Source organism: Dermochelys coriacea, chromosome 1, assembly GCF_009764565.3.
Source record: "Dermochelys coriacea isolate rDerCor1 chromosome 1, rDerCor1.pri.v4, whole genome shotgun sequence".
Taxonomy (NCBI): Eukaryota; Metazoa; Chordata; order Testudines; family Dermochelyidae; genus Dermochelys; species Dermochelys coriacea.
In genome coordinates, this window is record NC_050068.2 from 260,086,289 (window position 1) to 260,113,924 (window position 27,636).

Below are 27,636 nucleotides of genomic sequence, written 5' to 3' on the forward strand. Positions count from 1 at the left end.
GGTCCAACGGCGCCAAAGGAATCATAGGCGTTTTACCAAAAAAGTCTTTCGCTCCTACCGTGAAGGCCCCTTTCGCTGATGATTCTAATGCCTCGCGTAATGCAATACGCGCCCCTGCCTGAGCCGCTGCGGTGGTAGCGGCTCGATGAACAGTCCGCCAGATAGGGCTCAAGGCAGCAGCTTCTTTATTTCCGACCCCCACAAAGTCCCACAGGTCTTCCCCCACTGTTTTCCACACCGAGGAGTCAAACACATTCTTTGCATTAACCAGGACACCCCGTCGCTTTCCCCACCGAAGCAATTTTTGAAGAGCTTCTGGGGAAAATTTTTCTCCCTGGTTATTAAGCAGATTGCTTAAGACCTTAAACACGGCCTGCTCATCTGCTGATGCTGCCGCTCCCATTATGAGAGATATTCCCCGCCGCTCACCTTTCAGTGGGAGCTCCCCCCGCCTCAGTTGGGCATCCCGGTTCCTCACCTGAACGGAGGACACCGGCAGCGGCGGTCCCTACTATTTCTTCCTCTGTCCGTGGTATCAAATTCACAGAATTCTATCACGTCGGGGTCACCATTTGTTGCTGCTAGCAGGCTGGCTTACAGGACAACTGACACAGTTGCTGGTAAAAAGCACTTTATTTCCCTTCCCACAGCCATATATATACAGCACTTGTTTATTCCTTTTCTGTTGTTTATCACCCAATGTTCTCATCATTCTTATCTTTGGGTTCCATTATCTTGTGGTAGTAAAGACTCTCAGGTGCTGCTTATCTCATTAGTCCTTAGTTCAGCCAAAGTTTAGTCCTCAGTCCAGCCAAAATCTTCTGGCCTTGTCCTTCAACTTGCCACCCGCAGCCCCGCCTCTTGTACTGTTATTTTCCATTACTTGGCACACATTTCTAAAACATCTGATACTCAGCATTTCCCACAATGGTATACCTCATCCAGTGCATTATGGGTACAGGCTACACAGGGATAACCCGCACAACACGTTCAAAAGACGAGCCTCGGAGCTTAAATTCATAACTCTGCTAGACACTAAAAATCATAGACTGAATAGAAACACAGGGGTTATCTCTTATTACAACAATCTGTAACCCACTCACAACATCCCTCCAGCTGCCTTTCCACCCACCCCTTCATGTTCCCTCTATGACTGGAGGGGTGTTAATGGGGGTCCCTTGAAATATGTGTTAACTACTTATGCTAAACTATCTATTCCACCTTGTATTTAGCTGTGACACCCTGAGGGCAAGTCTACATTTAAAGTGCTGCCTCAGCATAGCTGCATGAATGCAGCTGTGCCACTGTAGCATAGAGCTTTAAGGAAAGATGTTCTCTGTCGACAGGAGAGAGCTCTCTCGTTGGCGTAGTGAGTCCACCTCCCTGAGAGGCGGTTGCTGTGTTGGTGGGAGAAATCCTCCCCCTGACATAGCGCCGTCTACACGGAAGTTAGGTCAGTAAAACTGCGTCACTCGCAGAGGTTGGTTTTTCACACCCCTGAGCAACATAACTGTATTGATATAGGTCTGTAGTGTAGACCAAACCTTAGTATGTTTCCCAAACCTGAAAGAGAGCTCTGTGTAATCTCAAAAGCGTGTCCCTTTCACCAACAGACATTTGTCCAATAAAAGATGTTACCTCACCTGCCTTATCTCTCTACACGTCACCTGACATTTCATTGTTGCATGTTCAGCCCAGAGTCTCTCACAAACTTTTTCATTATTTCTTAATGTGTTAAGTCTACCCTGTGAGCTGGAGGTGTGATTTCCAGCTTGATGAGGAGCCTGGCAGGTGAGCTGGCAGGAAGCTAGACAGGTGTCCACAGGAGAGGCAGGTAGATTTTGGAATCTGCCTGCGTTCCATTGGAACTTCAGCAAAATTTGGCAAATTCTGACAAAACAATGTTTCTTCTGAATCTCTCGGACCGGCTTTAGTCAGGACCTCACGTCTGTGTCTCATGTTAAATATAGCACCATCCTCCTGTAGTAGGGCAGCTGCCCCACTCCATTAGGCTGGAAAGGGTTTAAAGCCAGCCCTTGGAGAGGGCTGGGGCTGAGAGCCAATAAGAATAGGCTGACTAGGAAGGCAGCCACAGCTGGGGCCACACCCAGTTAGGAGACCGCTGGCCCTATAAAAGGCCTCTGAGCCAGGAGCTGAGTCAGTCTCTCTCTGGTGGTGGAGAGAGAAGGACCTAGCTGCCTGGGAGCAGAGAGCCAGAGCCAGAGCCAGAGCCAGAGCCAGAGCCAGAGCCAGAGCCAGAGCCAGAGCCAGAGCCAGAGCCGTGCTGGGGGAAGGCAAGGGAGCTCCAGCCTGGTAAACCCCCGGGCTACAGGCCTTGGTGAAGGCCTGCACAGGTGCTGGGGTTGCAAAGGCAGCTGGTCAAACCTCCTTGCCAATGATGAGTGGCCATGACAGATGGCAGTTTGCCCCAGTGAGCAGGGGCTAGATGATGACTTGAAATAGCCACTGAGGCAAGGTGGGTTTAGAGGGTTAGGGGTTCCCTTGGGAGGGGAGACCCAGACTGTGGGTTATTGTTGGGGGCAGAACCCCAAGAGAAAAGGCACTAGGGTCTGGGAGGGACTCGGGTGCCAGCGGCAGGCGAGACACCGCTCAGGAGGAGGCGCTCTGTACGCTTGAGTGTCAATTCCCAAAATGGCCAGCAGGAGGCGCTGCGCCAGTGAGTCATCGCATCGCTACACCCCCCAAATACCAGCATGGAGCACTTGCTTAGCAGTGAGTCAGTCGAAAGTCAGTGGATCACCTACTGCATTACCTGCCCAGCCTCCTATGAGGCCTGGGTTTCCCTAGAGGTCTCCCGTTTACGTATTATCCAGTCTAGCTTATGAGAGCTAATAAGATCGCAGCATGAGGCAGTATTGTTGCTGGAAGCACATTACACTGTTGTGAGGGGGTGGAGTTGTAAGTTAGTAATGCTGTAAAAGGGTTTCTTCCAGAGACCGGGAGGTCAGGGTGACTGGCAGCACACAGCCCTGTGGCTGGACTGTGGGGCTTTGTATTATTACAAATCAGGAAACCAGATATGGGGCAAATACTCTCAGGCAAGAGACTGGAGCTGTGACCCTGTGCTAATGAACTATTGGTGCCTTACTAGGCTAGAAGGTGATAACTGAAGACTAATGGCATATTCGGGCAGTGAAGAGACGGGGGCTTTGAAATCACGCTGACTTACACTAATTAAGTCTAGAAGAGACTGTTCAATCATTCCTTCTACCCTCTCATGCATATTCCCCCCAATACTGGAATTCTGCACACCACCTGCACCCACTACAGCACACGCAGACCATTGCCAGGATGAACATGTAAAGCCCTGTATTAACTCATCAAATCACACATGGACAAGCTTTTCTACTCCCTCCAGCAGTGGAACCAGAAGGAAAGGAAATTCACCATCAGAACCCCCTCTGCTGGCTTAGCGCCTCACAAATTGTAAGGCCGGACAATATACACACCTGGTCAATATAAAAGATATATACCTCTCACACCCATACCATCTTGTCACATAGATACACATACCTGTCAGCCCCATCTACATGTCTCACCATAGATCCATCTCACTAGATCCACACCCTCTCACCATACAAATACACTCTTCTCTCCTCCTCTCTCATCTTCTTACTCAGGTAAAATAAACATCTCCACCAGTACAAATACTCCTTAAACCTCATTCACCCTTGTTGCCCACACATGACATTTCTCTAAATGTCCAGGGTCCCCTCCCCCGCAATAGGAACAAAACAACACAAGCAACTGAGACACAGTGTAACGCACAACTTGATGTGGCTAATTACTTGACAGCGGGCATAAAAGAGGAATTAACTCGTGCCTCAAGGGGCTGTTACTGAATCCTAATCTTATCTTTCCGTCCCCCTTCCTCTTCCACTGCCATCTGAAGTAATGAACTAGTTATAAATATCTAATTAGCTAATTATATGCTGGCCTACATGGAGCATCTTGTGTGATGGAATTCCATGGACCCCTGGAGGAGGGAGTCTCAGTGGAGGAGGGGGGAGGTTTGTGTGTGTGTATATGTGCGTTTGTGTGGAGTGGGGGGCGAAGGGAGGGAGAAGGCGCTTGTTTCACGCTCCGAATGATTTCTAGAATTTTGGCAGCCTTGGAGACCAGAGGAAATGTAATTAATTTAGCAGCGGAGGGAGGCTGGCCTAACCCTACTGGTCCGAAAACAAAACCACCAAAATTCTTCATGCAATAATTTCAACACAAAATTGTTTTGTTATGAAATGTTTGCACTGGTCAGAGGTGCTGTATCAACAGCCCTGAATGCCCTGTTTAGCCATAGAACAGGTACAGCCTGGGCAGCAGCAGTGAAAGCTTCCTTCATATAGTACCCACCAGCATGCCTCAGCCCTGTCATGGAGGGACCACTAGAGAGGAGAAGGGAGTTTGGTCTCCATGAGCTCTGTGTGGCTTGAAAGCTTGATTCTCTCACCAACAGAAGTTGGTCCAATAAGAGATATTGCCTCCTCCACCGTGTCTCTTTGATGAGGCTGTCACTGAGAGGGCCACTCCATGCCAGTTTGTTGAGGGGCTTGTGTTTGTGTGGTGTGCATACTCATCCCACTAGGAATTGGTCTTGGGCTCATTTCTCACAAGTCACTGGGCAGCTGGCAAGCAGTTATGACTGTTAGTTCCTGCCAGCTGAGGCTTGGGTTGTTGATCCGCAGAGATTTCAGGGCAGTGTTTTCATCCCATTGCCCTTCTGGGGGAAAGGAAGAAGATGGGATATCATATCCAATGGTGATTATGCCAAAAACCTCTTAGAAAGATAGGACTAGCAGGGACCTCTTGGGTCATGGAGTCCAGTCCTCTGCTATCTGTCACAAGCTTATCATCATCCTTCCTTCTTGGGGCTATAACGTGAGGCCCGGGGTAAAGAGGATGCTGAACAGAAATGGCATTGTCCCCTGCCTGTCGTTTGGGAGTGAGACCAGGGGGCAGGAGCAGTGACCATACCCGAGTGACCCAGCCTGATTTGGACAATAACGAATTTCCAATCGGCCTGTTTTATTTTCATTTAATTTTTTCTCTCTGTCTTTTTTTCCATTCCCCTTTTCTACTCTTCTTTCTTTCCTTCCGCTTCTCCCCTTCTCTCCCTCCATCTCAATCTCTCCTGCTCCTCCTCCTCTGCCTCTTCCCCACCTGCAGGCATGCGGATCCTGGTGAATTTGCTCCTGGACACCCTGCCCATGCTGGGGAATGTTCTGCTTCTCTGCTTCTTTGTCTTCTTCATCTTTGGCATCATCGGAGTACAGCTGTGGGCTGGTCTGCTCAGGAACCGCTGTTTCATGGAGGAGAACTTCACAATGTGAGTGCCCGGGAGATGGCTACCCCCCCTTGTCCTGTCTGCTGCAGATTCCTTCCTTCCCCACCCTACTCTTTACTTCCTTCTCCCTTCTCTTGGTCACTGAAGATGTCCAGAGGTAGTGCCAAGGATGCTAAAAAGTCTAGCCCTCTCCCCACCCCCTGTTTCCACCCTCCCCTAGCCAGAAAGGTTTCTGTTTCCTTATGCGCACACACTTTCTGAAAGCTACCTCTGCCTTGGGAACGGGCCTGTCAGCATAGTGGGCTACAGCAGCATTCCTCTTCTGAATCAGCCAGAGCAGTCTTCATTTCTGGGATCCCACTGCTACCTCTCCCATCCCCCTTGATTTCAGCTCAAACCATTCCAATGAATAGAATCTCATCTCTACAGTCAAGAGGCCCAGTCTTCCATTGCCGTCCACCTGTGCAAAAGGGATGCAGGATGCCATGACCCTGATACTGAGCTGCATTCTGCAAAAATCAGAATGGGAAGGAGGGCAAAGAGGCCTGCACACCTTCTTTGCAGCCGCCAGACTCTTGGGCGAGCTGGGGACTGGTCCAGCCCTAATTACGTCTGGCTGCCCACAGCCTCAAGAGATCATTCCGGTTGCCAGGAATATCTGTGAGAATAGTTAAAGGATTAGAAGACAGACCTTATAGTGGTAGACCCAAGATGCTCAATGTATTTAGGTTAACAAAGAGTAAGTTCAGGGTGGCTTCGATCATAGTCTGTAGGTACCTTCATAGGGAACAAGTGTTTGATAATGGGCTCTTCAAGCTGACAGACAAAGCTTTAGGCATATGTGGAATGTCAGATGGGATCTCTGTGCTCAATGGCACATGCTTAAGAGTGATCAAGGTTCTCTGCCTGAAGAAGGGAAGGATGGTCCAGTGGGTAGGGCACTGGCTTAGAATGTGAGAGATCCAGCTCTACCATGGACTTCCTGTTTGACCTTGGGCAAGTTACTTGGTCTCTGTCCTCAGTTCCCCCTCTGTAAAATGTGGATAATAGTATGTCCCTACCTCACAGGGATATGGTGAGGATAAATACATGGGTGGGGGGAGGGGAGAGAGATTGTGAAGCACTTTGAGATCTACTGATGGAAAGTGCCATGTAAGATATAGGCATGATTAATATTATCTATGGTCAGAGAGAGCATGTACAGCTCCATTTACTTCTTTCAGTAACACAAAGAACCATGAAAATGTCTGTGGGTGATCAGAACTCCAGTTACCTTGCATGGGGAGGGCAGAGCACCAGTGCCAGACTGCTGCGATCCCTCCAGACGCTTGTTGTCTTCTTTGCTGCTTAAACTGATCTAAGGGTTTAAAGTGTCTTAGCCCCTTAAACAAATCTAAGGCCTTAGATCAGTTTAAACTGCTTAAAGATCTGAAGTGTTGGATCAATTTAAACTGTTTAAACAATTTTAAGTCCCTAGATCATCTTAGACTGAAAAAAAATATTGCAAAAACACAATTTAGAGGGCAGCAATGGGACTGGAGGGCTAACCAGGGGATGGAAGCTTCTTAAACCTGTCTTATACTGTGCATTTATAAAGGAAAATGCATAAGCAGGATTTTGTTCTTCTCTCATGTGCACCAGTGTAAATCAGGAGTAACACCGATGAGACTATGGAAATACACCCATGCAGAGCCAGTGTAACTGTGAGGTGAATCAAGCCCACAGCCTTCAGATACTAGTTAGTCTTTGGCTGACCATTGCTGGTTAAGTCTACAGAGACTCAGTTTACTAATAATATTAATATGCACTGATATGCCTTCATAGATTAGTGTCTATTAGTTATAGAATTAGGAGCTTTTCTTTTTTTCTTTTTCTTTGGACACGTTCCCATCCACCACAATATTTAATGCAAAAAATCTATATTAATGCAACATTCAGGTTGCATATTATAGCTCTGTGAAGATTGGAAATGCATGAGTTAAGGTTGAATGCAAAATCCTAAATATTCTCCCTTTAATTTGCTCATTATTGTCGAGTCTTAAATTAGGTGAGCACAGATTATTTCAGATACATGTGTATTTTGAAGGTTGTAGAACAGCTTTTGTTACTGCAGAAATATCATGTGATCTTGAAATTAAAATGTTCTCTGTAGTACATATACACAAGGGGTCAGAGTTAAGATTGTTCATTCAGTTTTAACTTCTTCATTTATTGACTCTTGAGAGCTTAATTGTACAACTTTAACTTTGCATTAACTGGGGGTTTATACTTTATTATAGAAAATTTACCACCAAATGTTATCCAATTGATGGTCACATTCACAGGCACATCACCATTGCCCTGTACATTTGCTTTACATTGCATCAGTTGTAGGCTTTGGTGCCAACCGGGTGGGAGAGCTGACTGCACAAGTTCCCTCCTCGTTCTTGAGAAAATGAAAACTTTCCTTTGGCAGCTGTAAAATCTTGTTCCCATCCCCCAAATCTGCTGGTGGTGGGATTTGTCTTGGGACTGTGCTGTTTGACCCGGGACAGAGCTCTGCAAAATCAGGGACCAACTCAAGAAACTTCCCACATCTCTATTCAGCCCCTCACCAAAATAAATCTGAAGACCCTTTGTATGCAGATTTCATGCACCAAAGTGGGAGTTCCCAGTTCTGCAAATGTCACTAAGGTGCATGTTTTTCACAGTAACTTCATTAACACGTTTTTCCTCTTCCTAGACAAGGCGACATCATTCTCCCCCCCTATTACCAAGCCGAGGAGGACGATGAGATGCCCTTCATCTGTTCACTGTCAGGAGACAATGGCATCATGGGATGTCATGAAATCCCCCCACTGAAGGAGAGGGGCCATGAGTGCTGCCTGGACAAGGATGACTATTATTACTACAACTCCGTCCGGCAGGAGTTCAATGTCAGCGGCATGTGCGTCAACTGGAACCAGTACTACAACGTGTGCCGCACAGGCAATGCCAACCCACATAAGGGTGCCATCAACTTTGACAATATCGGTTATGCCTGGATTGTTATATTTCAGGTAAGATAAAGTTGGCTTCCTAGCCTCAATCCAGGTTTGTGACCAGATCCTTCTCTTGCCTCCATGCTTTTTCAGCCTCTAATTGAAATGAGTTAGGCTCCACATTCCAAGTCTAGTTGTGTTTCTCCCTACTACAGCGATCTGGATTGAAAAGGAGGCTGAATTTGTAATTCAGACCTAGGTTCTAAGAACCCACTCCAGGTGGGAACTGAAATCCAGGCCTGTTTCTTCTCCTCCTCATTCCAGAGACTGTACCCAGAGTTCAAGCCAGAGGGCACAGAAATCCAGTTCAGGTTTTCTTTCTTTTTGTTCCAGGGAAACAAGCCGTTTGAATGAATGGTTTCAGAGTAGCAGCCATTTTAGTCTGTATTCGCAAAAAGAAAAGGAGGACTTGTGGCACCTTAGAGACTAACAAATTTATTTGAGCTACAGCTCACTTCATCGGATGCATTCAGTGGAAAATACAGTGGGGAGATTTATATACATAGAGAACATGAAACAATGGGTGTTACCATACACACTGTAATGAGAGGTTTCAGAGTAGCAGCCGTGTTAGTCTGTATTCACAAAAAGAAAAGGAGTACCCGTGGCACCTTAGAGACTAACAAATTTATATGAGCATAAGCTTTCCGGAGCTACAGCTCACTTCATCGGATGCATTCATGTATAGCTGTAGTTTACAAAAGCTTATGGTCAAATAAATTGGTTAGTCTCTAAGGTGCCACAAGTACTCCTTTTCTTTTTACTTTAATGAGAGTGATCATTTAAGGTGAGTTATTACCAGCGGGGGAGGGTTGAGGGGGGAAACCTTTTGTAGTGATAATCAAGGTGGGCCATTTCCAGCAGTTGACAAGAACATCTGAGGAACAGTGGGGGGTGGGGTGGGGGGAATAAACAAGGGGAAATAGTTTTACTTTGTGTAATGACCCATCCACTCCCAGTCTCTATTCAAGCCTAAATTAATTGTATTCAGTTTGCAAATTAATTCCAATGAATATAAATTGGTGACTAGTGCAGTTCCAGGTTATGTCTAGACTGCAGTCACAGGGTGGGATTACAGTCTGAGCAGACATACCTGAACTAGCGTTAATCTAGTTAGTTTGGATCCTGGAGCTGTGCACATCTGTCAACAAAGTCTAGCTCTGCAAGTAGTTACCCAGGGTTCTGGGTGAGTTTGTACAGCCTGCACCGAAGCCCATGCAGCCACAGCTTCACTACCTAACTAGTTTAGGTATGTCTACTCGAGCTGCAGTCGCATCCCATATGTGTATAGACCTACTCTTTCAGGCTCTGTTAGCATGTCTCTTCACCTAGGAGAATCCCACTGATATTCTGGTCTGGAAATTTGTAATGGATTCATTTTCTCACCTTTGTTGAGGTTTGAATTGCTTGCTCTGCTCACCAGCATCAGCCTGTGCCTCATGTAGAAATGAATATACCAGCTGTTGAATGAATCCAGGAGTCCCACATCCTGGCTGTCTCTCTTGCTCTCTCTTCTCTTTGCAGGTGATCACACTGGAAGGGTGGGTGGAGATCATGTATTATGTGATGGATGCTCATTCGTTCTACAACTTTATCTACTTTATCTTGCTGATAATCGTAAGTACAGGGTAGCCTCTCACCCTAGTAGAGTACTATTTTATGACGGAGAGTATTCCAGCTTTTCAAGCCAAGGGTCTGAGAAAGGGCATATATATAGATTGGAACCAACCTAGTCCAGGGAGCTGAGGAATCTAGGTCAGGTTCTCTTCTTTCTGGCGGCTGCATCCAGAGTCTATGCCAAAGCATATAAATGCAAGTCAGGTTTTTCCTCTTCCTTCCAGCAGGATACACCCAGAATTTGTTCCAGGGGGCACAGAAATCCAATTCAGGATTTTCTCCTCTTCCTAGAGATCTGCATCCACAGTCCATTCCAAGGGAATCTAGAATCCAGATCAGCTTCTTCTGCCTGGTGGTGCTGCATGTAGATTCCATTCCAAGTGCACAGAAATCCATTTCCACCTCTTTTCCTGTAGATCCTCTTTACACATTTGGCAGTCTCGAGTAGTTCCTCCTATTATTAATTTTTTTCTCTTACAGTAGCACCTAAAGGACCCTGTCACAATCAAGTGCTGAGTGACATAATCACCTAAAATAAAAAACAGTCTCTGCCTCAAATACAATCTAACAGAGGCAGAACATAAGTTGGTGTAGTGCACAAGGGATGGAGGGAAAGGAGGAAGAGAAGTGTGACAGGAATAGGAAAATAAGGTTGTTTATATTAGGTGTACAGTTTGGAAGCTTTATAGGTTTTTGTGTGGTTTTGTTTTAAAGATGAGCTCAAGAGCTATTAACGAACCACTAACAAGCTGGACTTAATCTCTTTTGGATTCGTACATGCAGAAATTCTGTCTGTCAAGTCATTTATGACACAATCATCACCATGGTATCTGGATTCTGGGTATCTCCTGGTTTCCAGGTTACTGTTCATGTGGAGAATACGGAGGAGACAAAGAGAGAAGCAATAAGGGATAATGGAAAGGGAAAAGGAGGGAATATTTTTAAAGAAAGCCTGATTGAAGAGCTTCATTGTGGCTGACAGCTGAAAGTGTCACTTCATCCTAGCTAAACTTTGTTTCTGTCTGTCTCTTTGAGCTGAGATCTCTTTCTTTCTCCTCTTTCCCTTTATTGCTCAGGAAGTGTCTATGATCCTTCTTTCTGCTTGGGTCTGAAATGAGCAGGAGCTCTGTGTGCCTAAGTGAGAGGATGCATAGAAAGCTGGATGCCATTGCTTCTTTTGTCCCACAGGACCTGCAGACATGAACATCCTCCTTTCTCCTCCTCTTCCTCCAAAAAGGGATTTTTTTTTCAAAAACTATTGTGGAGTCTGGCTACACAGGAACCAGACCCAAGAACAGAAGGAAAGCCCTAAAATGGGCTGTAGAATATATAAGATGTATCTGGGGAAGGCTCCGTCTCACTTCTTGATCGCTTGCCTTGTAAGGACCTTAGCCTGTATTATCAAAGTCTCAGGGTACATCTACCTTTCAAGCTTAAGGTGTAATTTTCAGCTAAAATAGACATAGAAATGCTAGCTGTGATTGATCTACCATGCTAAAAATAGCAGTGTAGCTGCAGCAGCGTGAGCAGCATGGTGGGCTAGCCACCAGAAGTCAGGACGTAGGGTCCTGTGTGGGGTCGTGCTCAGGCCGTGCTTAGCCCATCCCAACACACTTCAGCAATGACATTTCTGTTTTTGGTGTGCTTGCTCAATCAAAGCTTGCAGGCCGGTTGAAAGTTTAGATATATCCCAAGTGGATGTGAAGTGGAGATGAGACAGGCCTAGCTAATGACCTATTTTGCACCATTCCGTTGAGTTTGTGAACCCCCCCCCCCACCCACTCCTGCAGGGGAATAGGATCTCAGGAATGTTCTTGGAACTCATCCCCAGTGGAATTCTCCACATACACCTGTTTAGCTCATCATCTCATTCAGAATAAAGTGTTTCCACTTGGTGGGGTGCCTGGGGCCAAGGGGGAATTTCCATTGTGTTCTTTTTCTAAATATTCCTCTTTGGTTTCTGGCCTGTTGACCCCATTACACACCCACTAGTGTAGGAACAGAGTCCCCTGTGAGGGAAAAGATAAATGGAAATGGCGAGGGAAAGCCATATCTTCAGCAAGAAGACAACAGAAATCTGTCCCCATTCCCAGTGGCACTGTGTACTGATGGGCTGAAGTATGGACTAGGGGAGAGCATGGATGCAGGGAGGTATTTTTTCTTTGAGGGGCTCTGTTTATGGTTGGAGGAAAGAGAAACCAAAGGATGGGTGCAGGTCTATCACCCTCTTCAAATCTAATAGACTTTTAAAAATCTTGAGGCAGGATCCCTTAAAATGGTGGGACAGCCTCTCCCCACCCCACCCTCCAAAATGGAAAGTGGTCTGCTGAAGTCTCCACCGTAGCACCCTTTGGTAGAACTCCCCTGTCACCCCAACCAGAGATGTTATGTCTGAAGCAGTTTGTCCAAGAAACAACTCCCAAAGGGGCAAACCAAACCCTCTGTGTTTTCTATGAGTTTGAAACAATTTTCTTTCCCTCATAATTCATTCATTTCCCCACTGGAACAGACATTTTGGCCCCATTTTCACCTGAATAGCACCATTGATTTAACCATGTTTGTACAGTGTAACTAAGGACAGAATTTAGCCTTGTGTCCACATCTGCAATGCCCACTGAGGTGAGCAGGAGTTGTGCGTGCCATTCTAAAGGCAGAATTTAAACGTGGGGGCTGGTTCCCTCTGAGTAAATTTTGCTCCCAAACCATCTGGATGCTACAGGTCAACGTTCCATCTCTGGAAGAGGAGGTGTCTTGCCAATTCAAGATTAACTCGCAGTGATTTGAGCTTAGTCTCTGCATTTGTACAGTCATCTGAAACCCTCAATTAAACGCTCAGCCTGAGACTGTGCAGCTGAATGCCATTGATTTTTTTTTCTGTGCACACCCTCTTCATGATGGGTTTGTTTGTTTGTTTGTGGCAGGCATGGCAGCCAATGAACCCCTGGTTAGTGCTGCTCAGCACAAAGACCCAAGGCCAAATTCATTTCTGGGGTAATTCCATTGCCTTCAGTGGAATTATGCCAGGGAACCACTTGATCCCATGTCATCATTTCTGCTTGTGTAGGGTACCCTGTGGCAAGGGAGTAGTCTCAGCGCATCCCACGGCATGGCACTGCCATCACACCATCTCAGTGCCCCCTCTTGGGCCTCCAATCCATTCACATGCACTCAGAAGTTTTAATAACATTCCCCTTCTTGGGGTCTAATTTATTAGGACCTCACAAAACAAATAGAGTTCCTCTGGCCCTTCCATGATCCAGCCCTTCCTTCCTTGGGTCTTCAGGCCTCAGCTCTCTCTCCACTCCCCAGCTCCCTCTGAGCAGGGAAGCTCTGCCGGTGCTACTCCAGGCCATGTGTCTCTTTGGGGAGACCTCCCTCTAGGTCTTTACTAGCTCTGGTCCCTAGGCTCAAATTCCTTCTGTTGGGAAAGAGTCTCCACAACCCGTCTTGGGGCGATAATCCAGGCAGGCTTCCCCAACCCACCCTCATCCAAGTTCTACCAGAAGAACCTTCTCTACTTCCTCCCCACATAAGTCACACATGGCTCTCACTTGCGACAGACCTAAGTGCACTTCTCTTTAATCCTCAGCCAGTGGCCATGTGGCTCAGGCTCCAGGAGCCATTCCCAGCTTGATCTGGTGATCCTTCTCAGGACTTCCTGTTCTTAAAGGGGCCATGCCTCGGACAGGGCCAGCTCTAGGCACCAGCAAAACAAGCAGGTGCTTGGGGCGGCACATTTCTAGGGACGGCATTCCGGCACCAGCCATGCTGCCCCTAGAAATGTGCCCCCGCCACCCCAGATCGCCTCCACCTGTTCCCCTGAGTGCGCTGCTGTCGCTCTGCTTCTCCCTCCTCCCACCCAGGCTTGCCGCACGCAAAACAGCTGGTTCGCACAGCAAGCCTAGGAGGAAGAGAAGCTGAGCGTCGGCGCTCTTGGGGGAAGCAGCGGTGGTGGAGCGGAGGTGAGCTGGGGCGGGGAGTGGTTCCTTTACCCCCCCATTACTTCCTGTGCTCCCCCCCACCCTCGCTCACCTCCGCTCCGCCTGCTCCCCTAAACGCACTGCCTCTACCTCGCCTGAGAGGGAGGGGTGAGAAGCGGAGCAGCAGCGTGTTCAGGGGAGCAGGCGGAGCGGAGGTGAACTAGGGCAGGAGATTGCGGGGGGGGAGCTGCAGGAAGCAATCTGGGGGGGAAATGCGGCATGCCCAGGGGAGGAGGCTGGGCCGGGGATTTGGGGAAAGGGTTGGGAAGGGGCAGAGTTGGGGCAGAGCCAGGGATGGGGGGACACAAAAAAAAAGTGGGGGCGGCCAAAATTTTTTTTGCTTGGGGAGGCAAAAATCCTAGAGCCGGCCCTGGCCTTGGAACAGGGTTGACTGACTCCCTCCCCTGCCAGCCCCCACTGCCCTTAAAGGAGACAGACCACTCTGTGAAACGCATCATTCACACTCGGTAAATAATAACCGTCAGCCTCCTTGCCAAAGGCCTCGTGGGCAATATGAATGTGATGAGTTAGACACTTAACAGAAAAAAAGACCTCAGGTTCTTTATGCCTGAAGCTGCTAGTTCGGAAATCAGAGTTGAGTCCAACGGACCCTTTGACTCTTCTCCTGTGTGTCCATGGACTTTCCTGTTGTACTAAGAATAAAACAAACACATGCGCTCATATTTAATGACTTCAACAGAATGGTTCATGAGTTGGTCGTCCAGTAGCTATATCCAGTCCTCCTCCTCCCTCTTCCTCTTGATTTTAGGTGAGCTCATGGAGGAAGGCCTGCTTTGCGGCACAGGATTAGGAGACAGGAGATCCGAGTTCTATTCATGACTCTGACACAGTCATACTTTGTGACCTTGGGCAAATCGCTTCACTTTTCTGTGCCTCAGTTTCTCCATCTGTAAGATGGGGATACATCTTCTTTCCCCTCCCCACCCTCCAGTTAGTTTGTGAGGTTCCTAGACAGCACAGTGAAGGGCACCTTAGAAATGCCTATTAAAAAACAACAGTTCTTCCCAAACTCCATGCTCTGGTTCATTCCATATGAGGGGAGAGAGACAAGGTAAGTGAGAAAGTGTATGTGTGGTGAGGAGGGCATGTCTGAAGGAGATTTGGACTCTCCCTCACTCATCAATGAAAACAAGATGAGGGTATGAACTACCCAGAATCCTCTGAGGGAAAGGGATCTGTAGCAAACAGCAGTTTCCTCTTTTTCTCCCCTCCTTCCTAGGCCACATAAAAAATCTGAAGGGCAGATGGGCTGAAGTGGGGGAGGGCTCTTTGCATGAAGGGGAATGGATTTAGAACTGCTTTGAAGGGCATTGAGAAGGCAGGGAGAAGCACTTTATTTTGAAACCGCATATATTGTCCTAATGCTGATCTGGCCAGGAATGGCTTCATTTTTCAAAGGCTTATTTATATGTCAGCAGAGATGTCTCCCCTTTGAAATAGTAAAAGCCGCTGGATTGAATCTCATGATGGAACCTCTAAGCACCTGTGTGTGTGTGAGAGAGAGAGTGAGTGAGTGTTTGGGGTGTGTGTGACTAGGTATGGGTAGTGAAGGGGGGATATCATCTATTCGAGTAGATGCTTGAACACTGTTCATAAACAATCCCCACTGTTTCCTTTTCTGACTCAGGTAGATAGTGGAGTTGGAGTAGGGGTTCTCTCCTTCATCTATCTGCCCTCTCCCCTCCCTTTAGGAGGATTTTGATTTTAATGACTCAGGAGAAGAGTTGCCAAACAGGATGAATAGGAAGGTATTGGATACAGCTCTGTTGTATTCCTGAGCTGCATCAGAGATGCCACCCTGGGAAGGAAGGACTAGTAGTTCTGCTAGTGGTCCTATATCTAAAAAGGAATGTGATGGGAACACAATGCTGGTGGTACCTTCAGAAGCCCTTCCAGTGGAGCATGGGAATCCAGTTCAGGTTTTTCTCCTCCTCTCGAGAGGGCTGCAGCCAGAATCCACTCCAGGGGTACAGCAAACCAGTTCACGACTTTTCCTTCTTCCCCGGGGGCCTGCACCCAGAGTCCATTCCAGGGTCTCTCTGTAGGAATCTAGCTCAGTCTTCTCCACAGGTCGCATCCAGACTCCATTCCAGATGAGTACAAAAATCCAGTCAGAGTTCTAAAACAATCCCTCTTTTTAGCACTGGCATATCACAGTTCACAACTCCGTGGAGAAAAGATGCCAACCATGTTGTAACAGTGTTTTTAAAATGAGTGGTTAAAAGTCCTATTGTGGACTGGATTTGCATTCCTGTTGAATTTCTATCCCCATCCCTGCAGTAAGGTAGTGATACCATTGTGGAGATTCAGATTGATCCCATAATAGAGATACTTAAAACTAATATTGTGATTTTTATCCATACATTTCCAAGCATTCAGCATTATTGTCTCCATTTTAGGGATGGGAAAATTGAGGCATAGCTAGATTAAAGGAGATCTGCAAATGAATAAAATAGAGTGTTTGCCCTGCTCCTCCTGAGTCCGGCCGCCCAGGGCCCTGCAGCCCCTAAAGCCCCTGCATTCTGGGTGGCCCTGCCTGGGCAGGGGGCAGCTCCCAGAATCGCGGCTATGGGGGCGGTGCCGCGCTGTGCGGAGCCACCTGCACCTGCCCTGCACCAAACAGGAGCTGCCCCAGATAAGTGCTCTGCATCCCCTGCCTGCCCCAGCCCTGAGCCTCCTCCCACATCCTAACTCCCTCCTAGTCCCCGCACCCCCACCTTGAGCCTCCTCCTGCACCCTAACTCCCTCCCAGACCCTGCACTCCCATCCTGAGCCCCCTCCCGCACCCTAACTCCCTCCCACAGCCCCACCCCAAGCACTCTCCCATGCCCTAACTCCCTCCCAGACCCTGCACCCCCACCCTGAACCCCCTCCTTCACCCAACTCCCTCCTAGACCCCGCACCCCCACTTTGAGCCTCCTCTCACACCCTAACTCCCTCCCAGACCCTTCATTCCCATCCTGAGCCTCCTCCTGCACCCTAAATCCCTCCCGGACCCGTCACCCCCACCCCAAGCCCCCTCCCACACCCTATCTCCCTACCAGACCCTGCACCCCCAACCTGAGCCCTCTCCCACACCCTAACTCCCTCCCAGACCCCACCCCCTCACCCCAAGCACTCTCCCACACCCTAACTCCCTCCCAGACCCTGCACCCCCACCCTGAACCCCCTCCTGCACCCAACTCCCTCCCAGACCCCACATCCCCACCCCGAGCCCCCTCCCGCACCTTAACTCCCTCCCAGACCTTGCACCGCCAGCCCTGAGCCCCAGGAGGAGAATGACGAAAAAAAGAATGAAAAATGTAGGGGGGAGATAAGAGAGAATACTCCCTCTGAGTGTGGCAGGGGAGGCAAAAATGAAGCTGAGCACAGGACCCCACTAACTCTAAATCTGCTACTGGAGGGAGCGGGAGGATGCGGGGAAAGTCCTAAGTGCCACCAAACAGCGCCTGTTCTTCTGGGGGGAAGCTGCTGCTGCGCAAGGTGCTTCCTAGCGTCCTTGCCTGCCTCATTGCCTGAAGCGGGCTGTGCCTGTGTGGGGTAAGCCAGGGGCACCTCCCCACCACAGTACAGAACAGTACAGTTCTGTACCATATATAATGCCTTTTGTCTGCCCCCCCAAATTTTCCTTGGAACCTCACCCCCCGCATTTACATTAAATCTTATGGGAAAATTGGATTCGTTAACATCGTTTCACTTAAAGTTGCATTTTTCACTTAACGTTGTAGTTATGTTCCTGAGGAGTTACTGCATTTAAAAAATGAAGGGTTCTGCTTGTTTTTTACGTTAGCAATTGAGAGCCTGTCTAGACTGGAAGACTCTCGTGATTCGGGGACTAATGAAAGTAGGACATCACATGAGCCAAGAGAGTGACAGTTGAGCAAGCAAGGGATTTTTGGTCAGACTTTTTAATGCTCTTTGTTTTTTATTTGTTTTTGTAAATATCCATTTGACTTCAGTGCCTAGTTAATCTTTTGAAGAAGAGCCATCTTTGTTAAAGATTCAGCATCCCCATCTTTTCAATTAAGGTGAGAGAGTTAGCATCAAATATGCTCTGAGACCACCACCAAGTCCTCCAGAAGTACTAAGGAAGAGCAGGGATGACATTTCCAATTTTCCTAAACTAAAAACCAAGAAGGGAAAAGAAACCAAAACACTTCATTTGTACATCAAAAAGAAGAAAGCTTAGAACAAAAGTCCAATTTTTATAAAAGCCTTTGCAGGTCACCTTTAAGTGACTTGCCCAAGGTCACACAACAAATCAGTGGCAGAGTCAAGCATAGAGCCCAAATCTCCTGACTCCCAGCCCAGTGTGCAAGCCATTGGGCCACATGGTGAAAATCGCATCAAGGGAGTTGTCCTCATAAACAAGGTGAGCCAGGCAAGGTTTCCTCTGAGGACTGAAGTCCCACTTTCTTGTGCAGAATCTCACCTATCTCTATTTTTTTCCTTCTCTCTTTGTCCTGTTTTATTTTCCCCTTCCCCTTTTTTCCCTCTCCTGTCTTCCTCTTTGCCCCATGCTCTTTCTCTCTCTCCCTCTCTCACTTTTTTCCTCTTCCTTCATCGGTTGTAGGTGGGCTCTTTCTTCATGATCAACCTGTGCCTGGTGGTCATAGCCACTCAGTTCTCTGAGACCAAGCAGCGGGAGCACCAGCTGATGCAGGAACAGCGAGCACGGTACTTGTCCTCCAGCACCGTAGCCAGCTACACAGAACCAGGAGACTGCTACGAGGAGATCTTCCAGTATGTTTGCCACATTGTGCGCAAAGCCAAGCGTCGCACACTTAGCCTCTACAACAGCCTGCAGGACCGACGTCAGGGCCGGATGGAGCCAGGCAGTGCCAAGCTCGGTGTGAACAGGAAAGGACAGAGACACCATAGTAAGAATCCCACAGGCAAAGCTGGGAATGCCAGTAGAGGAAGTGCAACAGCAGCTGGGAACTTCACCAATCTTGCAAAGGGCATGTGCCCCAAAAGCACAGAGTTCAGAATTAATATTAGGCACTAGGAATTGGACAGCAGCATGGGAGAGGCAGGCAATGCATCAGAATAGTAGTAGGTGTTTCTGGCAGGAATTGTGTGGGAAAGCCAGATCTAGCATTCCAGGGTCTGCTGAAAGATAGGATTGGGAGATATCAACAGGTGCTTGTAAAGGGTTCCAGATCTGGAATAGCAGAGGGTATTGCAAATTGGGTTAAGTGCATTAGCAGAGTGGGAGAGAGGGGTATTGAGCTGCTTAAGCAGACCCTGTGGGACCTCAAGATTAAGGAACAAAGGTATTGCAGATCAGGACTGAGGTGTTTTGGCAGTGAAGTGGTTGGGGGTGTCCCAGGACCAGAATAGAAAGGAATGCTGAAGTATACAGTTTTGAGGTGTATTGGCAGAATTGGGGGGAGGGGGACAGCATAATTTTTGAAGGCCAGGGGAAACATTTTTTGAGTGTGTAAAATTAGACGTGAGGTACAATTGTATAATTTAAATTGCAGTTCTAGTCTGAAGAGTGACAATAAAAATGGCTTTATGGGTTCTATGTTAATTGTCTCAAAGGCTTCCGTATCAAGTGAATTCACTTTACTAGTGAACAGATAAAATTTCTAACTGCCAGCCTTGCAGGCTCAGCCTTTCACTTTTGCGCCTTTTCACCAATAATAAAGTTTCTGGAGCTGGCAATTTGTTGTAGCACTGGACTCTGACTCACTCTCACATAGCGGTGTTGGCTCTCCAGAGCTAACAGGAGGAAAAAGGAATAAAAACTTAATTAGGTCACTAAAGCCAACAGATCTGATCTCATACACACCGTGTCATGTACAGTAACTCCTCGATTAACATTGTAGTTTATGTTTCTGAAAAATGCTACTTTAAACGAAACGATGTAAGCGAATCCAATTTCCTCATAAGAATGAATGTAAATGCGGGGGGGGGGGGGGATTAGGTTCCACTGAAATGTTTTTCACCAGACAAAAGACTATATATATATACACACATATACACAGTATAAGTTTTAAACAAACAGTTTAATACTGTACACAGCAATAATGATTGTGAAGCTTGGTGAAGTCAGAGGGTGGAAGAGGGTGGGATATTTCCCAAGGAATGACTTACTGCTAAATGATGAACTAGCACTCCACTGAGCTCTCAAAGGTTAACCCATTGTTAATGTAGCCTCACACTCTACAAGGCAGTACGAATGGAAGGAGGGGAGACAGCATGGCAGAGAGAGACAGTGATACACACCAGGTGTGTGTGTGAGAGAGAGAGAGACACACACATTGCCCCTTTAAGTATGCTGACCCGACTCTAAGTACATTGTCTTTTTAAGTAGATCAGCAAGTTGAGACAGCACTCCTACCAGCAAGCTCCCTCCTTTCTGAGCCCTGTCCTGTCCCCAACCCCGCTCTGTGGAGATGGGGTAAAGTAGTGGGGGGCAGGAACAGGGGGGAAGGGGACACCCTAACATTAGCCTCCCTCTTCCCCCACCACTGCACAGCAAGCAGGAGGCTCCGGGGAGCAGCTCCAAGGCAGAGGGCAGGAGCAGCACACGGCAGTGGGGGGAGGGACAGCTGAACTGTCGGCAATTGACAGCCTGCTGGGCCACTGCCACACAGGGAACTTAGGGGAGCGGGGAGCTGATGGGGGGCTGCCGGTCCACCCTGGTTCCAAGCCCCCACCAGCGAGCTGCAACGGGCTGCTGCTTCCTGCAAGCAGTGGACAAAGCAGGAGCCTGCCAACCAATGTTATACGGGAGTATTGCACAACTTTAAATGAGCATGTTCTCTACTTGATCAGCAATGAAACAACGTTAACCAGGATGAATTTAAGTGAGGAGTTACTGTATAAAGAAATGCCATTTTCAAAGTCACTCTTCTGGCTCTTTAAGATGCAGTCAAAGGATTCCTAAATCAGGGGGCCCATTTCTGCCTTTAGGCGCTCCATATGCTCTCGTTGATTTTAAGGCTAGAAGGCATGACTGTGATTATTTCGTCCAATCTCCTGTGTGACACAGGCCATAGAATTTCACCCCCTGATTCATGCAGCGGAGGAAATAATTCTTACCTACGATGTGAGGGAATAATGTTGAGCCTAATCACTTGTGGCTGAACTAGAGTGTATGTTTTACAGAGGCATCCAATCTCAATTTAAAGACTACAAATGATGATGAATTTACCACTTCTCTAGATATGCTGTTCCAGTCTTTAATCATCCTCACTGTTAAAAAGTCTGGCTTTCCACTTTCGGTGCCTTCTTGCTATTTAAGCATACAAGTGGTGCACTGATTTGTATGCCTTATTTGAAAATTGAGCCTTGTTCCTTTAACTGTAATGATTTCTTTCTCCAGGGCATTGCCGGAAACACAACTGTCTTGAATACACTCCTCATGCCCTCGTCCAGCCCATTGCTATGACCCTGACCTCTGACCCCAACAACTGCCCCAGATGTCACAGGGTGCAGCACGAGGCAGCCTGGAGGCTCTCCATCCTGGACAGTGCTGATTCGGACCAGGAGGAAGGAGGGGCCGGTGAAGAGCAAGGAGAAGGAAGAAGAGGAAGCAAGGGTGCCGCAGATCTGGAGAAGGAGGAAGAGGAAGGTGAAGAGGGCGGATGGCTGAGGCTCTGTGGTGACCTGTGGCGAGAAGTGAGGGTCAAACTAAGGGGGATTGTGGACAGCAAGTACTTCAACCGTGGGATCATGATAGCCATCCTAGTAAACACCATCAGCATGGGCATAGAGCACCATGAACAGGTAACACACTCTTGTGGGGAAGTGGGCACCTTAAACCCTATCGGCCACAATAATATCCGGCAACCTAGAATGGGGGGGGGGCAAGGGGGGGGCTCTAGCACTGTGGATTGTCTGGGGTAGAATCAGGCTGCATGGGCCTGCCGAACCACATGGTCTAGACCTGAGCTGTATCCAGTGGTGGGTCTCCTTGGGCAGCATCCAAAGTTGAATGACTCAGTAAGGACCTGAGGAGAGGCTCTTGAGTCACTTGCTCTTGACATTAAATCTCTCCTCTCCCTCCTGTTGTTATTGTTTATTGAGTGCCAACAGTGCGCTCGATGTTGTATAAATATCTTAAGGAGACACAGACCCTGCCCCGAAGAGCTTACAACCTAGCGGAGTCGGAGACAAAACAGTTTGGAAACAGGTGACAGTGCATAGGGTCTCATCATGGGTTTGAGATGGAGTAAGGACCGTGAGGGGATATCCTGTTTCTGCTTCTGCACTCAGTCATGTTGGCCATGGCCATCTTTTTTCCTTTCATGTCCTTTTGTTCCTTCTGTTTCTCCCTTCCTTTTCTGTTTCATCCCCTACTTTTCTTTCTCTCCTTGTCTCCTCTTTCCCTCTCTTTTCCCTTGTCTTTTCCACTCCCTCATCTCTCTCCCTCATTTCTCTCTTCATTAGGTGACTGAATCCTTAGTCTGTTTGGTTTAGTTTAATGTGCTCTCTAGGGATGTCACAGAGACTTCACCAGCATGTGAATTCAAATCCATCTGCTAGCTAGTCTTTCCAGCTTAATTAAGAGATGCACAAGTACAGTCTATCTGTGTAGAAGGACTGAGGAAAGCTGGTGAGTCTTGTGGTTACTACAACCAAGAATCTTCCCATTCCCTTTGGGGGCCCTGAGCCGGTCTGTAGGTCTGGCAGCATCAATTGGCTGGTGGAACATGACACGGAAAGCAAGTATCTATCGAGATACGTGTATAGCTGTCATCACTATAGTCTCCAACCACCTCACAGTCATTAATGGATTTTATCCTAACAGCACGCCTGTGAGGTAGAGAAGGGTTATCATCCCCTTACAGATGGGGAACTGGGGCAGATTAAGTGCCCTGCCCAAAGCCACACAGGAAGTCGCTGATTGAGCCATTAATTGACCTCCAAGGCTCCTCAGTCCTCGTCCAGTACCCTATCCATGAGAGTGTGTTTCCTACCCTTGCCTAGCCCTCTGATAGGAGTAGGAGTAAGAGTAGCCACAGTTTGATCCCAGAGTAAAAACTGCTCTGGGCATCTCAGTACCAGAAAAATGCTGTTGAGCTGCAGGGAGCTCAGAGGCGAGCAATACAAATTACTAGGAGACAGAAGGGGCTGAATCATGAGAAAAGATTAAAAGAGCTGAATCTGTATCACTTAGTTAAGCTATGACTAAGGGATGAGGCACAGGACAACATGATCACTGGCCACAACTGTTCAAAAGGTGTAAACCCCAGTCAGGAAGAGGAATTGTTCAGGGTCATTGGAGGGGGTATGACTAGGAGCAACGGAATGAAATTTAGCAAAAGGAAAATCTGAGGTGGAGATAAAGAATTCTTTCTCAGATTCTTGGGTTATAAGATCCTCAGGGCCATATCGTCCTGTGTATTGGTACAGCACCCAGCACAATGGGTTCTTCTTCGAGTGATTGCTCATGTCTATTCCACAATAGGTGTCCATGCTCACCACGTGCACTGGTGCCAGAAGTTTTTCCCCTAGCAGTACCCCTAGTGGGGAGCACCCCCCACGACCCCTGGAGTGGCGCCTTCCTGGCACGGTATAAGGGGAGCTGTGTGCTCCCCCCAGCCTCAGTTCCTTCCTGCCGCCAGTGAAGGTGCGTCAGAACTGCTCTGCTCCAGCTTTGCTGTAGCTTCTCCCCAGAACTGTTCATTCGTTCAGCGTTAGTACCTGTAGTTAGTTAGCTGTTTAGTCAGTCAGTGAGCCCGGGCTGGGGCATGCCCCGCGCCCCGGGGTTTAAGTCGTGCGGCTCTTGCAGGTGTTCTATACCAAGAAGTGACCCTTACCCAGACTGTTTGTGCTGCTTGGGAGAAACCCATATCAGCGAAAGGTGCAAGATTTGCAAGTCATTTAAGCCTCAGACGAAAAGAGAAAGGGACATTAGGCTCCGGGCCATCCTGATGGAGTTGGTGCTGACCCCGACCCGGGCACGCGACTCCGAACAGGTATCCAGCACTGCGGCATCGGTATGCGGCAACCCTTTGGTGCCATCGACCAGTCAGCACCACTCCCCATACACGGGGCACGCCAAGAGGGCCAAGAAGACTCCCTCTTCCCAGCGGCATCGAGGGAAGTCTGGGACAGAGGCTAGGCCCATGTCGGGCAAGTCCTCGTTCCCCACCAGGCCCTGGGCCTCCAATTCACATTGAGTGGAGTAGCCCGGCCCCTTTGGAACAGGCCTTTCTGGATATCCGGATGCCGTCCAGGCCTGAAGCCCTCCAGGCGGCCCGGGACGTTATGTCCATGCCAGTGCCCGGAGCTCCGCCGATGTCGGCCCCGTGCTCCAGAGGCAAGCCGCCGCTGGGATCTCCACAGTTGACTCCGGCCTGGTACCGGTCTCGGTCAAGGGAACATTCCCGACCCCGATCACCGCCCAGCAATCACTCGGGGCAGAGTCCAGGTGGATCGTCCTCGACGCTGACCAGACTCTGGCTGGGTTCCATCTGGCTGGGACTCGCGGCACCGCTCGTCCTCAAGGAGCGAATATCGGGGGGACCGCGGCGGGCATCGCCATTTGTCCTTGTCTCGGAGAGGCTCTCAATCAATGCAGTCAATCATGGCACGGTCATTGATGCCGTTCCTGCTTGGACTCCTGCTCCAAGTCTCCACCAAGACATCGCAGCCCCGGGCGTCAATCGCCGGCATTTCACTGTCGTGGGTCCGCCCGTCGAGGCCGTTCGCAGAGCAGCTGTTACCGCTGGTACCGGTCCTCCACATCGAGATCGCGTCATAGATCCCAGCACCGCTGCTCCTCCCAGTCCAGAGACAGCAGCAGATTTTACCCCAACCCGGTCTCCATTTGTAGCCATCCTTTGATGGGCCAGGCCAGCCAACCCAAACAGCCAGCCCCGCCGGTGCCACAGCAGGTGCAGTGGCACCGAGCGTTGTGGCCGGTCCAATGGTACCAGTGGGCACCGTGGCCTCCGACACAGCCCCCGATGGGAGCTCGCTTGGTGGCTAGAGCTTCAGAGGAACCATCGACCTCCCTCTCCAGAGCCCTGAGAAAGGAGGCGGTGGGACGTGCGTGCTCGGCACCGTGCCTGGAGTCCAACCAGGTGGTGGACCCTCCAGTGCCGGCTGACACCCAGAGCACCGCACTGGCCTCTTCACCCTGCCCGGAGGAGGCGATTGTGGCCCCGCCCCCTCCCGCAGGAGGACTTTAGGGCCCATCAAGAACTCTTAAAGAGGGTGGCAGCAAGCCTCCACCTCCAGGCAGAGGAGATGGAGGAGCCCTCAGACTGCCTGTTTAACGTGTTGTCCCCTTCGGCACGGGGTAGGGTGGCCTTGCCTCTCCATGAAGGGGTGGCTAAGATTTCAAATGCTGTGTGGCAAACACCGACCTCGTTGGCCCCATCTCTGAAAAGGCAGAACGCAAGTACTTTGTACTCACTATGGGGCATGAGTACTTGTATACCCCCCCCAGAGCCCAACTCGCTGGTGGTTGAGTCAGTCAACCACAGGGAACGGCAGGGTCAGCCAGCCCTGACCCCAAAGAGCAAAGACTCTCAGAGACAGGACGCTTTTGGAAGGAAAGTTTATTCATCTTCAAGCTTCCAGTTATGAGTGGCAAACCATCAGGCTCTCCTGGGCTGGTACGAATTCAATCTGTAGGGCTCCCTGCCCAAGTTTGAGGACTCCCTCCAGGAGCACAATAGGAAGGAGTTCAAGGCGCTAGTGGAGGAAGGGGCAGAGGCCATTAGAGCGTCCCTGCAGGCAGCCTCGGATGCTGCGGCCATGGCCACATGATCAGTGGCCTCTGCGGTGTCCATGAGATGGGCGTTCTGGCTCCTGCTCTCTGGGCTGTCCAGCGAGGCGCAGTCTTCCATGCAGGATCTCCCATTTGATGGGACAGCTCTGTTTGCAGAGGAAATAGATAGAAGGCTGCATGGCATGAAAGACTCCAGCACGACCCTCCAGATTCTGGGCCTCTATGTCCCGGCTCCAGCAAAACCTAAGTTCAAGCCGCAGCAGACTCCCACCAAGGCCGCCGTCCCAAAGTACGAGGCTGCCCATAAGAAGCAGCGGTACTATAAGAGGTGCCCTCAGAGGCAGTCTTGGCCTGCCCCCCCGCCTGGATCCTCCAAGGGCAAGCAGATGGGGAAAAAGTGTTTTTGACGGGATACTCGTGGGCACCCCACCAGTCTTCATCAGGGATCCACCTCCAATAAAGCTTCCCTTCTCCAACTGGTTGTGTGCTTTCCTCCTGGAATGGTTGCGGCTAACCTTGGACCAATGAGTCCTCAACTCCATCTCCTGGGGTTACACCCTCCAGTTTATTTCCTACCCACCCAACCACCCCCCACCCCTGTCCCCCTTGGGGGATCCCTCGCACGAAACTCTGCTCGAGCAGGAGGTGGAGCGGCTCCTAGGTCTAGGAGCAATAGAGGTAGTGTCCAAGGAGTTCATGGGCAAGAGGTATCACTTCCGTTATTTCCTTATCCTGAAGGCCAAAGAGGGGCTCAGGCCCATCCTGGACCTCCGAGGTCTGAACCAGTACATGGTGAAGTACATGGTGAAGTTCAAGTTCTGCGTGGTCTCCCTGGCCTCCATCATCCCCTCCCTGGATCCCGGGGATTGGTATGCTGCCCTCGATCTACAGGATGCGTACTTCCACATCCACATATTCGAGGGGCACAGGCGCTTCTCCATTTCGTGGTTGGACAGAATCATTACCAATTCACGGTTCTCCCGTATGGTCTGTCCACTGCCCTGAGGGTATTTACAAAATGCATGTCAGTGGTAGCAGCCTACCTCAGACAGCGGGGGGTCCAGATATTTCCCTATCTGGACGATGGCTTGTCAAGGGCACCTCCCGGTTGCAGGTGAGGGATCACGTGGCGCTCCTCCTGTCCACGTGCACCGCCTTGGGCCTGTTGGTAAACAACACCAAGTCCGTGTTAGTCCCAGTCCAACTCAAAGAGTTTATTGGGGCGCTCCTGGACTCAGTGTCAGCCAGGATTGCTCTCCCACCAGACAGATTTGAGACCCTGAAAGGTCTCATCGAGTCGGTCACAAGGTTCCTGGTGACAATAGCCAGGGTTTGCCTACAACTCTGGGGTCACGTCAGCATGCACATACGTGGTCCGTTATGCCAGACTCAGGATGAGGTTCCTCCAGCTCTGGTTGGCATCAAAGTTCTCCCAGGCCACGGACAGGATGGACAAGGTCCTCACCATGCCAGACTCTGTGATCACCTACCTACGGTGGTGGTCTACCCCAAACAACATGCTCCAAGAGGTCCCGTTCAGGGACAGGGGCCTGTCATTGGAGCTGGTGTCTGATGCGTCGGACCTGGGTTGGGGGGCCTATGTGGGGAACTTTCAGACCCAAGGCCTGGGTTGGCTCAAGACCTGACCTTGCATATAAACGTCAAGGAGCTCAGGGCAGTGCGGCTGATGTATATGGCCTTCCGCTCGCACTTGGAGAGCAAGGTAGTCAGGGTCCTCACGGACAACATGTCTCAATGTTTTATATCAACAGGCAAGGCAGGGCCTGATCCTCTGCCCTCTGCCATGAATCCCTCAGGCTGTGGGACTTCTGTATAGCCCACGACATCCACCTGAAGGCCTTACACCTACTGGGCTCCCGGAACAAGAGGTCAGATCGCTTGAGCAGGGACTTTTTGTCTCAAAACAAGTGGTCCCTGCACCCGGAAGTGGCCCACCGGCTCTTCCAAACGTGGGGAACTCCCCAGGTGGACCTGTTC

The 27,636-nt window shown here is 49.4% G+C and overlaps 1 protein-coding gene across 1 annotated transcript in view; it reads left to right on the forward strand.

The window, feature by feature from the left end:
* Positions 1-27,636, forward strand: part of CACNA1I (calcium voltage-gated channel subunit alpha1 I) — a 127,363-nt gene that overhangs the window by 48,137 nt on the left and 51,590 nt on the right. Inside the window, exons 4-8 of the mRNA XM_043501920.1 lie at positions 5,185-5,344; positions 8,025-8,340; positions 9,847-9,939; positions 18,514-18,820; positions 21,277-21,680. Coding sequence (XP_043357855.1) covers positions 5,185-5,344; positions 8,025-8,340; positions 9,847-9,939; positions 18,514-18,820; positions 21,277-21,680 — 1,280 coding nt within the window. The remainder of the gene's footprint in view (positions 1-5,184; positions 5,345-8,024; positions 8,341-9,846; positions 9,940-18,513; positions 18,821-21,276; positions 21,681-27,636) is intronic.